At 56.0% G+C, this 12757-nt stretch overlaps 1 protein-coding gene across 2 annotated transcripts in view; it reads right to left on the bottom strand.

The window, feature by feature from the left end:
- VASH2 (vasohibin 2) overlaps positions 1-12757 on the bottom strand; it is a 71752-nt gene that overhangs the window by 54027 nt on the left and 4968 nt on the right. For both annotated transcript variants that reach the window (XM_066595055.1, XM_066595057.1), the window contains exon 2: positions 8014-8485. In XM_066595055.1, the coding sequence (XP_066451152.1) occupies positions 8014-8352 (339 nt within the window). In that variant the 5' untranslated portion in view covers positions 8353-8485. The remainder of the gene's footprint in view (positions 1-8013; positions 8486-12757) is intronic.

Raw genomic sequence — 12757 nt, 5'->3', positions numbered from 1 at the left:
ACAGGGCCCCCCCCCCCCCACACACACACAGGGCCCCCCCCCCCCCACACAGAGGCCCCCCCCACACACACACAGGGCCCCCCCCCTACAGAGGCCCCCACACACACACACAGGGCCCCCCGCCGGGATACTACAATGTTCAGGCAGCCGTGTGGATTGTTTTTTTTTTTTTTTAAATATGTTTTTTTTAAGAGAAGTATTAAAAGAAAACAATCTTGTGGCAGTAATCGCGCCGCTCAGAACGTTGGGCGCCGTGGAAACGCACCAGCAATGCCGGGAACTTTGCATATTTTTTCCGTTTTCATATTACAAGCCAAACCCCACATTATACGGACCCCGGAGCGCGGCCAGTAATACCTACAGCTACAAGCCGTACGCTGCGCCAGCGAGTTGTGGCTCTTGTCCTTCAGGCACAAGATAGGCCGGCCACTAAGGGGTTAAAGAGTTCCTGACTCGTGAGGATAGGCAGCCTTGTGTGTACATGAGGAAGAACACCAGCTCTGCAGATTATCAGATGCCAACGCCGTCCTCTGCAGCACCCTCGTACAGGACATTAATCAGCAGTACTGAGCAGTGCAGATGTGATTTCAGTAGTTGCGAGACAGTAAATGCTTTTAGCTGCAGCAGCGACTGAGTCTCCCGGCTTCTATCTCCCTCCAGCAGCTCCTCCTCACCTCTCCATGGACGTCTATGGGCTGCATTAGACAGTGCCAAGAAAAGCCCCACCCCCACTTCCTGCGATCCATCACGAGGTTGCTATCGCTAGGCATGGACTTCACATGACAAACAGGCAGTGGACAGGAGGGGAGAAGGAAGGGAGACGCGGGTGGAGGCACCTTCAGTAAAAAAAAAAAAAAAAGGCCCCCCAATCGAGACCCCCATCTGAAGGGGCCCAATCACAGACACCCCTCTTAGCATGCAGCTGCCAATGCAATCAGCGGATTGCTGACGGCGCCCCCAGAAGGCCGCGGCAAGACTGACAGCAGGTGACATACAGGGCCGCATTTATCAGTCTGTCTAATGGTAAGACTGTCCTCACTGCAACCAATCGCAGCTCTCCGTTCTGGATCTGCTGATGGGAGATGAACGCTGCGCTCTGATTGGTTGCCAGGGTGGACAAGGAGGATCTTACTTAGACAGTCTTGGTAAATGAGGCCAGTGGCATTACAGCAATGACCAGAATCCACCAGAGAGGGCACTACAGAGCAACTCGTGGGGGTCCAAGCAGCGGACCCCCTTTTACGCTGTCCAGAAGCTCCATCATAACGCATGGAGAACTGATTCAGCTCTGCTAGATCTTAACATTTAGTCCGACTGATCCAAAGCGGAGCTGCCAGAACCGCTGACAGCGCCGCCATTAACCCCTCGGGGCACACGTGCGGCCTCAGGCATCGGGGTGCAGGGAGCGGGATGGTGAGACGATCGCAGCTGTCCAACAGCACCCATGACCGGCGGTGATGCGCAGCACGGGCGGTCGCTGCCGCGGGTCATGGGGGGGGGGGGGGGGGTTTGGGCTGCGGATTGCGGACCGCGGGCGTAATGAACAATTTGCGAAAAGGAAGCTGCAGAGTTAAAACCATTAAACAGAACGGAGGAGAAAACACGTTATTACTCTTCATCCGAGCGAGACGGCGAGATCCGTACCGTAGAGGCGTGCAGGAATTAATTATCGCCCGCACAGCGGTGTCAGCGCTCATTATTCAGTGCGGCGGCGGCAGCGACTCCCACGCTCTTCCCGTACAGCGCCGACCGCCATATAGTGTCTACAAGATCAGGTCTGCGGGCGACCAATGGCACCAAGACATTACTGGTCCCCGATAACCCTGCGCCTGAAGGTCCCGCTACACCCCATGACCGTGGAGACATCAGCGCCAAACAGCCGTCCCAGCGACTACCGCTGTCCCCAGCAGGGAGCTGTCAGTGACTGGAGGTGCGGCGGCCGGCCCGTTCTCACCGCTGCGCCTCTACTTAACAAGAGTCGCTCAAAGACCGAGCAGCTCGCGTTTACACGGCCGACCGCCGCCTGGTCTCAAGGCGAACTAACAACCGAGCGACTCCGGCAAGGAGGTGGGGTGGGGGGCGGCGAGATGGAGCCTGCACGTAAATCCCGCGGACATCCGTGACCGCGCTCTGTAGAGAATAGGACCCGCTAGGATTCCTCCATCTTGGCCCGTCGGTCCGGCAGAAAGATCTCGTGTGCGACAACTGCTGAAAGGCGTTTCCCGCGTGACTTACCACAATTACGCAGAACATGCAGGGAAATCGTCTTCTAAGACTATAAGCTGTCCGTAACGCGGAGCGGTAATGCGGACGTGCCGCAGCCGCCGTCACAACCGCCATCACTACCGCCTTCAGCAGGCGCTCACTTTATTATTACTGGTTTTTCCTTCCAAGACCCAGAAACTTGTAGTTTTTCCACCGCCGGCCGTACGAGGGATTGTTGTGGTTGAAATGAAAATAAACGCCCCTGCGCCATTGTTGGTGGGCTCACGGTTTACAGCGATCAATGACACGTGCGCCGCCGCGTCCGTACGATTATCCATACCAACTTAGACTTTAAGGTTTTACATTTTTAAAAACTCAGTAAAAAGCTTTTTCTTAAACAAAAACGTTTTCCTGTCGCCGCGACCCAGAGCGGCCATTTGTTCGGCGACTGCGCTGTGTGAGGGCGGGTATGTAGTAGACTCGGCTCCCCAGCTCGCTCCATGCACACCGCAGGCCGGTCCTAGTCGCTGACGGTCCTGAAGCGGTCCAAGGTCGCTACATCCATACAAAAGCATCCACATGGCGGTAATCCGGCCGGCGGGGCACCTGACCCGGGCTCACCGCTCCGTCACAGTCCGGGACACCCAGGGATATCTGTTCTGTACATTAGGGGGAGGCAAGCAGCGGAACCTTCCGGATACATGTGGTGTGACAGGACGTCACCTCCCGCCGCCCCGCGCCCGCCCCGCGCCCGCCACATGCGCTCACACAGCGCTGGGAATATCTCCACCCGACTCTTCCAGATGCAGATAAAACAGTTTTGTGGGTAAATTCCCTTCAGGAAGCAGAGTTAGTAAATCGTGTCAATTGTAGAAACATCCGGAACATCCAGCAAGAGGGGATCAGCAAACAGCACCACATGTCCTCGCCCGGAGCCGCCACGTCCGCCACTTGTGAGCAGCAGCTGCCACGGAGGACTCACAGCTCTGTCATAACCCGATGCGGAACGATATATATAGGCAGGAGGCCAACCGGTGCCCCCTTGGATCATGGCAGAAGGCCGGGCGCGGCGGAGAGACAACGACCGCACATGTCAATCCTGGCAACAACGCGGCACCTTCTTTTCTTAGAACTGCATTGCGATGTTCCTCTGTTATTCCTCCTGGTATAAACCACCAACAATTACCATCCCTGACCCGCGGGCGGTCTACATGTGCTTCTACCTGTCTAATCACCACTGACAGTGCGGACGGCGTAGGAGGCAGTAACGTAATATGCAAGGACCCCCGACCACCAGTAGAGCGGAACGGCTGATCGTCCAACAAGCACCGGCAGCTCCAACTGTTTCATTGTCTGCCATCCCGAGACAGGGGGCGCCAACGTTACACCCCTATGTCTGTCAGGACCATCTCCAGGCACTTGGCTGAAGGACATTTAGTGTCACGGAGCCCCTCCACCCCCGCCGTTAGCCACATTATAGGTACAGAGTACTAGAGCCCCCATGCCCACCTGTATAACATGTTGTATCCAAGCTAGAAGCGGTACAACAGGGTACTAGAGCCTCCATGCCCACCTGTATAACATGTTGTATCCAAGCTAGAAGTGGTACATCAGGGTACTAGAGCCCCCATGCCTGCCCGTATCACAACTTGTATCCAAGCTAGAGGTGGTACAACAGGGTACTAGAGCCTCCATGCCCTCGTATCACATCTTGTATCCAAGCTAGAGGTGGTACAACAGGGTACTAGAGCCTTCATGCCCCCTATATCACGTCTTGTATCCAAGCTAGAAGCGGTACAACAGGGTACTAGAGCCTCCGTTCCCACCCGTATCACATCTTGTATCTAAGCTAAAGGCGGTACAACAGCGTACTAAAGCCTCCATGCTCATCTGTATCACATCTTGTATCCAAGCTAGAGGTGGTACAGCAGGGTACTAGAGCCTCCATGCCCACCTGTGTCACATCTTGTATCTAAGCTAGAGGTGGTACAACAGGATACTAGAGCCTCCATGCCCTACGTATTACATCTTGTATCCAAGCTAGAGGCGGCACAGCAGGGTACTAGAGCCTCCATGCCCTACGTATCACATCTTGTATCGAAGCTAGAGGCGGTACAACAGGGTACTAGAGCCTCCATGCCTCCTGTATCACATCTTGTATCCAAGCTAGAGGCGGTACAACAGGGTACTAGAGCCTCCATGCCTCCTGTATCACATCTTGTATCCAAGCTAGAGGCGGTACATCAGGGTACTAGAGCCTCCATGCCTCCTGTATCACATCTTGTATCCAAGCTAGAGGCGGTACAACAGGGTACTAGAGCCTCCATGCCCGCCCGTATCACATCTTGTATCCAAGCTAGAGGCGGTACAGCAGGGTACTAGAGCCTCCATGCCTCCTGTATCACATCGTGTATCCAAGCTAGAGGCGGTACAGCAGGGTACTAGAGCCTCCATGCTCACCTGTATCACATCTTATATCCAAGCTAGAGGCGGTACAACAGGGTACTAGAGCCTCCACGCCCTCCTGTATCACATCTTGTATCTAAGCTAGAGGCGGCCCAGGAGGGATGTTACTGACAATTAATGTGCGGTACGGACGCTGCATTATTATACATGTCCCAGCACATGTATATACTGTATACCGCTGTACGCTGCTCCATACTGCGGGTCTCGCCTATCCGCTCTCCAGCAGCACAACAGACCTATTTAATAAGGATTCTGCGGGGACGGCCGGGCCACCTCCAGGGTCACTCATGTTGGTGTTTAGTCAGTAGTCGCTGCCCCGTGTGCGTTACTCATCGCTTACAAAGACTGCAGGAATGAAGGAAAATAAGCAGCAACTATTATCAGAGTCAGACGAGCGCCATCAATACCGCCGCCGCGGATCCGCTCGCCGACGCCTGCTGGGTCATATTTTGGCTAGCAGAAGCTCAGAAACCCAAACGGGGGAGGGGAGGGCAAGCAGACAAGACAGATGGAGGCATTAATATATTCAGTTATAATGTATCAGCAGAGCGAGACGTAATGCTATAAAGGTGGCCGGGTCCGGTGTAGTGCGGTCTGCACTGTCTGCGCCAGGTCCCGGTGCCCAGAGATAAGTAACAACACAGATGAATCTCTCAGCCATAGTCAGGCTTTTCTCTTTAACTGTTGTGTTTTCTGTATTGATCAGAAGAGCCGCTCTCTCCCCAGCAAGAAATGCCAGCGTCAGGTCAGTCAGCCGCTCTCTCCCCCAGCAAGAAATGCCAGCGTCAGGTCAGTCAGCCGCTCTCTCCCCCCAGCAAAACGTGCCAGCGTCACGTCAGTCAGCCGCTCTCTCCCCCAGCAATACGTGCCAGCGTCAGGTCAGTCAGCCGCTCTCTCACCTAGCAAGAAATGCCAGCGTCAGGTCAGTCAGCCGCTCTCTCCCCTTTCCCCCAGCAAGAAATGCCAGCGTCTAGTCAATCAGCCAGTCAGCCGCTCTCTCCCCCCAGCAAGAAATGCCAGCGTCAGGCCAATCAGCCGCTCTCTCCTCCCAGCAGGACGTGCCAGCGTCAGGCCAATCAGCCGCTCTCTCCTCCCAGCAGGACGTGCCAGCGTCAGGCCAATCAGCCGCTCTCTCCTCCCAGCAGGACGTGCCAGCGTCAGGCCAATCAGCCGCTCTCTCCTCCCAGCAGGACGTGCCAGCGTCAGACCAATCAGCCGCTCTCTCCCCCCAGCAGGACGTGCCAGCGTCAGGCCAATCAGCCGCTCTCTCCCCCCAGCAGGAAGTGCCAGCGTCAGGCCAATCAGCCGCTCTTTCCTCCCAGCAAGACGTGCCAGCGTCAGGCCAATCAGCCGATCTTTCATCCCAGCAAGACGTGCCAGCGTCAGGCCAATCAGCCGCTCTTTCATCCCAGCAAGACGTGCCAGCGTCAGGCCAATCAGCCGCTCTTTCATCCCAGCAAGACGTGCCAGCGTCAGGCCAATCAGCCGCTCTTTCATCCCAGCAAGACGTGCCAGCGTCAGGCCAATCAGCCGCTCTTTCATCCCAGCAAGACGTGCCAGCGTCAGGCCAATCAGCCGCTCTTTCCTCCCAGCAAGACGTGCCAGCGTCAGGCCAATCAGCCGCTCTTTCCTCCCAGCAAGACGTGCCAGCGTCAGGCCAATCAGCTGCTCTCTCCCATCTCCCCCAGCAGGAAGTGCCAGCGTCAGGCCAATCAGCCGCGCTCTCCCCCAGCAGGAAGTGCCAGCGTCAGGCCAATCAGCCGCGCTTTCCCCCAGCAGGAAGTGCCAGCGTCAGGCCAATCAGCCGCGCTTTCCCCCAGCAGGAAGTGCCAGCGTCAGGCCAATCAGCCGCGCTCTCCCCCAGCAGGACGTGCCAGCGTCAGGCCAATCAGCCGCTCTTTCCTCCCAGCAAGACGTGCCAGCGTCAGGCCAATCAGCCGCTCTTTCCTCCCAGCAAGACGTGCCAGCGTCAGGCCAATCAGCCGCTCTCTCCCATCTCCCCCAGCAGGAAGTGCCAGCGTCAGGCCAATCAGCCGCGCTCTCCCCCAGCAGGAAGTGCCAGCGTCAGGCCAATCAGCCGCGCTTTCCCCCAGCAGGAAGTGCCAGCGTCAGGCCAATCAGCCGCGCTCTCCCCCAGCAGGAAGTGCCAGCGTCAGGCCAATCAGCCGCGCTCTCCCCCAGCAGGAAGTGCCAGCGTCAGGCCAATCAGCCGCGCTCTCCCCCAGCAGGAAGTGCCAGCGTCAGGCCAATCAGCCGCGCTCTCCCCCAGCAGGAAGTGCCAGCGTCAGGCCAATCAGCCGCGCTCTCCCCCAGCAGGAAGTGCCAGCGTCAGGCCAATCAGCCGCGCTCTCCCCCAGCAGGAAGTGCCAGCGTCAGGCCAATCAGCCGCGCTCTCCCCCAGCAGGAAGTGCCAGCGTCAGGCCAATCAGCCGCGCTCTCCCCCAGCAGGAAGTGCCAGCGTCAGGCCAATCAGCCGCGCTCTCCCCCAGCAGGAAGTGCCAGCGTCAGGCCAATCAGCCGCGCTCTCCCCCAGCAGGAAGTGCCAGCGTCAGGCCAATCAGCCGCGCTCTCCCCCAGCAGGAAGTGCCAGCGTCAGGCCAATCAGCCGCGCTCTCCCCCAGCAGGAAGTGCCAGCGTCAGGCCAATCAGCCGCTCTCCCCCCCAGCAGGAAGTGCCAGCGTCAGGCCAATCAGCCGCTCTCCCCCCCAGCAGGAAGTGCCAGCGTCAGGCCAATCAGCCGCTCTCCCCCCCAGCAGGAAGTGCCAGCGTCAGGCCAATCAGCCGCTCTCCCCCCCAGCAGGAAGTGCCAGCGTCAGGTCAATAAGCCGCTCTCTCCCCCAGCAGGAAGTGCCAGCGTCAGGCCAATCAGCCACGCTCCCCCCCAGCAGGAAGTGCCAGCGTCAGGCCAATCAGCCGCGCTCCCCCCCAGCAGGAAGTGCCAGCGTCAGGTCAATAAGCCGCTCTCTCCCCCAGCAGGAAGTGCCAGCGTCAGGTCAATAAGCCGCTCTCAAAGCTGCGAGATGGTAAAACTGAGGCACATTCTGTTTTTGGGGAACCTCGCTGGAAAGTCGACCATTGTTTGCTATGGGTGAGTACGGAGAAAAAGAACCCCAACCCACCATCGCACTCCCATGTACGCACGCGCTTCAGACGACCGCCGCCGGATCGGTAACATTTTTCCTATTGAAAGAACCTGCGATTTAAAAATGCGCATGGAAACGGCGAGTACGAGGATGCAGCGCACGGCCCTCTCAACAAGGCATTAGACATCGCAGTTGCTCAACCGCTGCATTAGACGACATGGCGGCCACATTAGCGAGTCACATCTACACAGAGCCTCACCTTGGGAAGAAGAGTTGCGTTTCGTATTCTGTCCACCATATCCTGCCCCTCCGGATGGACTTTTGCTACGTGCGCCCACATTCTTTCCCAGGTCTGACTGTCAATGGGGAACCCACTCTTGTTGACGTAGAAGAGCGCCCCCACCTCCTTGTCCTCTTCTTCCGAGTAGCCGCCCGAGCTGTTCCCGGAGGCGCTGGCTGGAGCTGGTGTAAGAGAGGCGGCCAGGGGGCGGTCGTGCAGGCTCCGGGAGCGCGCCGGCTTGGTGGTCTTTGTCCCCACATTCTGCTGGTGGCAATGCTTACTGTGCGCACGGTGGAAGGTGGAACTGGAGCCCGTCATGATGAGCGAACGCCCCAGTCACCGGGGTCGGCGGGATCAGAAGATTCCGGGGGGTATAATGTCCATCTCCAAGTTCTAGAACTCATTCACAAGACATGAAGAAGGCGCTGAGACGGCCGTCACATCAGGAGACCTGCAACACAGTGCAGAAGAACAATGAGAACTGAGACAATGGTATTTGTTATGCCAAGGCCGCAGGAACACAATGCAGACCGCCGACCCCAAAAGGAAATTCATTTTTATATTGATGTCCGATGTAACAGATGCAGCTGGGAGTACCAGGACACTGCAGCCATATAAAGGAGAACGACAAACCCCCAATATATACCCAAACCGCTCCTCTTAAAGGGATTGGCCAAGATTAGGAACAAAGAACGGTTTGGGTTTTTTTCCAGAAACAGCGCCACCTCTGTCAACAGGTTGTGTCTGGTATTGCAGCTTATCCCTTTTCAATTGAATAGGCAGGTCAGCGATACCCAACAGCCCATGGTCACAGATGAAAAAAAAAAGAAGAACAGATCCTTCTTCTCATCTTGGACAACCCCTTTAAGTAATCTAAGGCATAAAACCCACCAGTAGGCAGCGGGAGCCCCCGACTTCCTCCATACGGCTCCTATAATCTTAGGATACTGCCCAGCCTAGATGCCCCTCATATGGCGACTGAGCTGCTGATAACGCAACCCTTTCCTAGAATAAAGGTGGTCCGGCCCTTTAAATGTCACCTCGTTACACAAACGGCAGAACAATTATTGTTACATTATAATAAAGAAAATGTTTCAGAGAAACAATTCAAAAAAAAAGAAAAGAAAGGAATTTCAAGGCGACGACTAAAAGGCTGCAAACAGAAGTGCGTTGTTAGCGGGTAGGAAGAACGCGATTAACTCCGCGACTGCTGCAGCAGGAGGGAGACCTGCAGGGGAATGCAGAAGATCTCATCCATCCAACCCGACCCACAAACATCCGAGCGGCCGGGATGTGAGGATGCCGACTCCTTACTTCCGTTCCGTGAATCACTTGTAGCACAACTGTGAATAACGGGAGGAGTGGAGGCCCGCGCCATACAGGACGGCCGGAGGCCCGCGCCATACAGGACGGCGGGAGGCCCGCGCCATACAGGACGGCGGGAGGCCCGCGCCATACAGGACGGCGGGAGGCCCGCGCCATACAGGACGGCGGGAGGCCCGCGCCATATTGTGCAAAAATATCGCCATATACTGTATATGAAGCACAATGCCATCATCATAGACGCTGTAGATAGTTAATAGCACCCTATACAATGTGCACCAATACCGCCACATACTGTATACCAGACAAGTACTACAACCGTATGTTATATGCACAAATATTACCAGTGAATATACCGCACCCTACAGCGGGTGTGGTGGCCTAGAACACCATCCTGGTCCCCTCCATCATTGTCATACATGTCTGTCTTATATAGATGCACTGTGCAAAGCTGTCCTGTCACTTTCTGTATGTGTGTTGCACAGCTGCAGCGTCTGAAGGGTTAACCCCCTTATAATCATTGCCTGTCAGCTCTGCTGCTGAATGTATCTATTCCTCCTGTGCCATGTGGTACAAGAGAGGTGATAAATGTGAGTGTCTGAGAGCGGGAAAAGAGAGTTCTGTCTTCAACCTGTGAGTGCCATCTAAGAGAGTGCTAACACAAAGCCATATGGAAGCACCTTTAGCTTCCATGTAGGTGAAGATGGAGGAAGAGGAGCGACAGCCCATAGCGTGTGGGGTGTGGATGTAAAGGAGTGAGTCCCAGCAACAGAGAGAGAGACAGAGCAACCCCAGTTTCCTAAATCAGGTACCCATTCACACTACAGGCTTTTCCTGTGCGGCCATCTGTCATTAGGAACACCGCACAGAGGTACTCTAGGGAGACACCCCCCCCCATCTGCTGTGTGGGGTGTATATTGGCTAAGCCTTCCTTGAGTAATTGTCTGCCAGAGGTCTGTGGAGTGACCACTACCCCCTTCCTCCTCCGGAGTGCTCCCAATCCAGGAGCGGTGACATACAGATACGTGGCCTGTAGGGCCGTATTCATCCTGTGTATCCGCCCTACCTCTGAGCTCTAGCCTGTCAGTACGTGAAGTGACTTGTACCTGCATTACCGGGCCCTAACCGTTCCTGGGGACCCGAGGTTCTATCCACAAGGCTCTGTTTATTACATTGCCGCATAGGATAACGGTACGTGGGAACGGTGGCGTCACAAGTGATATCTACTACAACCCCCCTCATCCCCTTTATTGGCACTCCCTGCCAAAGGAGTGTCAAAGCCTGACTTGCAATCTACATTGGCCTTGGCTGCGTGGCATCCCTCCGGGACCAGAGCCTGGTAGGTGCCACTGTGACAAGCCAACAGTCACCCCTCCCAGCTCCCCACGTATGTCAGGTGCCCGGGGCCGCCCCTCTGGGGTGTTGCAGCGGGCTAGATGAATGGCTGTACATTGTAGGAGCCCAGTAACCAGAGTTGGTACAGAGCGACCATCTAAGCCCACCGCCTGCCCGCTTTTAGGCTCTGTCCCCCACCATACAGTGTGACGGAGCCCACCGCCCAGCACTGCCGTCGCCTGTCTAGATAATGAAGATAAATGTAGGTAGCAGCCCCTCGGGATGTTCTCTCTGCACCCGAGAGCCCCTCATTATTCCTTGTCAGGCTAGTAACGCTGGCGCCAACACCCAGGGAAGGACGGATATAAACTGCGCCAGACGGGCACGACATGGGGGGCATTCATCTGAAGTCGGCGGTCTGTAGCTTTATGGCCTGCTGACTCCCTTCTGTCTTTTGTTCATACTCGCCCCGTTTCCCCATGTGAGCTTCACTTAGCTCACTACGAATGCGTCAAGTGGGCGGTTCCAACTGCTGTCAATGAGTGATGTCAGACCTGATTGACAGGAGGCGCCCACTTAACACATCCACAGCATCAGGAGCCGAATCTAAGAAGAGCCGATAGGGGTCTGGGGGAGAGTAGGGAGTCAGAGGGGCGGCGGCTGTAAGGGAAAGGCCTTGTTACCACCTCGTCTGGCATAGCACAAGCCGACCGCCATCGTGGCCCCCGGATCAGGGCACAGAGGGGCCCATTACCTGCTAAAGGGGAAGACTTTCTGTAGTTATTGTGAAACAAAGGGGGCGAGCGGCGCAGAAGACGAACGCGTCCGGAATCACAACCTTTACAGGACGGCTACTACAAGCGGCACGGAGAGTGAAGGCCTCTCAGCGCTGCGCCAAAGTCCATCCTATAGATAACCCGCTAAACCTGTTGGTGTCCTCTACAAGTCCGCAGCTCTGCTCCGATTTGATATTTAGCTGAGCGTTCAGCAGTCGGCGACCAATACTGGCGGAAATAAAAATCGAAAACTCAACGACTTCCCCTCTAATTTGTGTTGCCGATAGCAACCAATCACAGCTCAGCTTTCATTTCTTATATTGCTGAGGTACAATGAAAGCTGCGCTGTGATTGGCTGCCGGGGGCACCCCAGATTTTCTCTTGGACGGCCTTCATAAGAGCGGGGGGCTCATTGTATATTCCAGGACTGCGGGTCATAAAATCTTTTTGAAAGCCCAGTTTTCAATAACCAATAAGTGAGCTTAAAGCGCCGCCCAACGCACGGGTACATCGCCTGCTTTACTGTATGTCAGCGGTCCGCATTGTGGCGACTGCAAACCGACGCAAGAAACAGGAATGGAGGCATCAATTACCAAACACCTCGCAGCGGATGGCGGGGATCAGACACGAGGCTGGTCACCAGAGGAGCGGGCTGGGAGTACTCCGGCGTACGCCGCCACAGACGCCGCTGTATACTCAAACGGTGGCCACAATGCGATGGAATGTAGACCGCGCCGAAAACGATTATTTCCCACCACATAGGAAAGCGCGGCCCGCTGTGTTTGCAGAGGTCCCTGTCCGGAAGAGCTGACAATCTAGATGACCTGCAGCTACACAATGACAGTATGGCCCCGTGTAAAGCGGTCACCAGGCCAGCAGGCAGCCAATGAGCAGAGCCATAGGGCGAATGTAGCGGTAGACATCAGGGCGGAGCTCCCTGCAGACATCAGGGCGGAGCTCCCTGCAGACATCAGGGCGGAGCTCCCTGTAAATAGCAGTTATCGCAATCACTTGCTACGGGAGTTACGCCATCATGCCGCCCCTCCAAGGCTCACCCGTATACAAGAACGCAGACTATATACCTAGCGCTGTGAAGGGAAGCCATAGGGAATGGACCGCCTCCTGCAGCGCTGCAGGTCCCTGTAGGAGGCTCCCGGGGCCAAGGCTTCCCATAATGACAAGACATTAACTCATTAAGTTGCTAAGTGCAGCCTGAAGCAATGAAGAAGTCAGAGGGAGGCGTATAACAGAGGAGCATATACATACTGGCCCCAGTGGAGGAAGCGGGC

Source organism: Eleutherodactylus coqui, chromosome 3, assembly GCF_035609145.1.
Source record: "Eleutherodactylus coqui strain aEleCoq1 chromosome 3, aEleCoq1.hap1, whole genome shotgun sequence".
In the NCBI taxonomy this organism is placed as follows: domain Eukaryota; kingdom Metazoa; phylum Chordata; class Amphibia; order Anura; family Eleutherodactylidae; genus Eleutherodactylus; species Eleutherodactylus coqui.
Note: the sequence above shows the minus strand (reverse complement) of the source record. Positions and strands in the feature narration are given on the sequence as shown.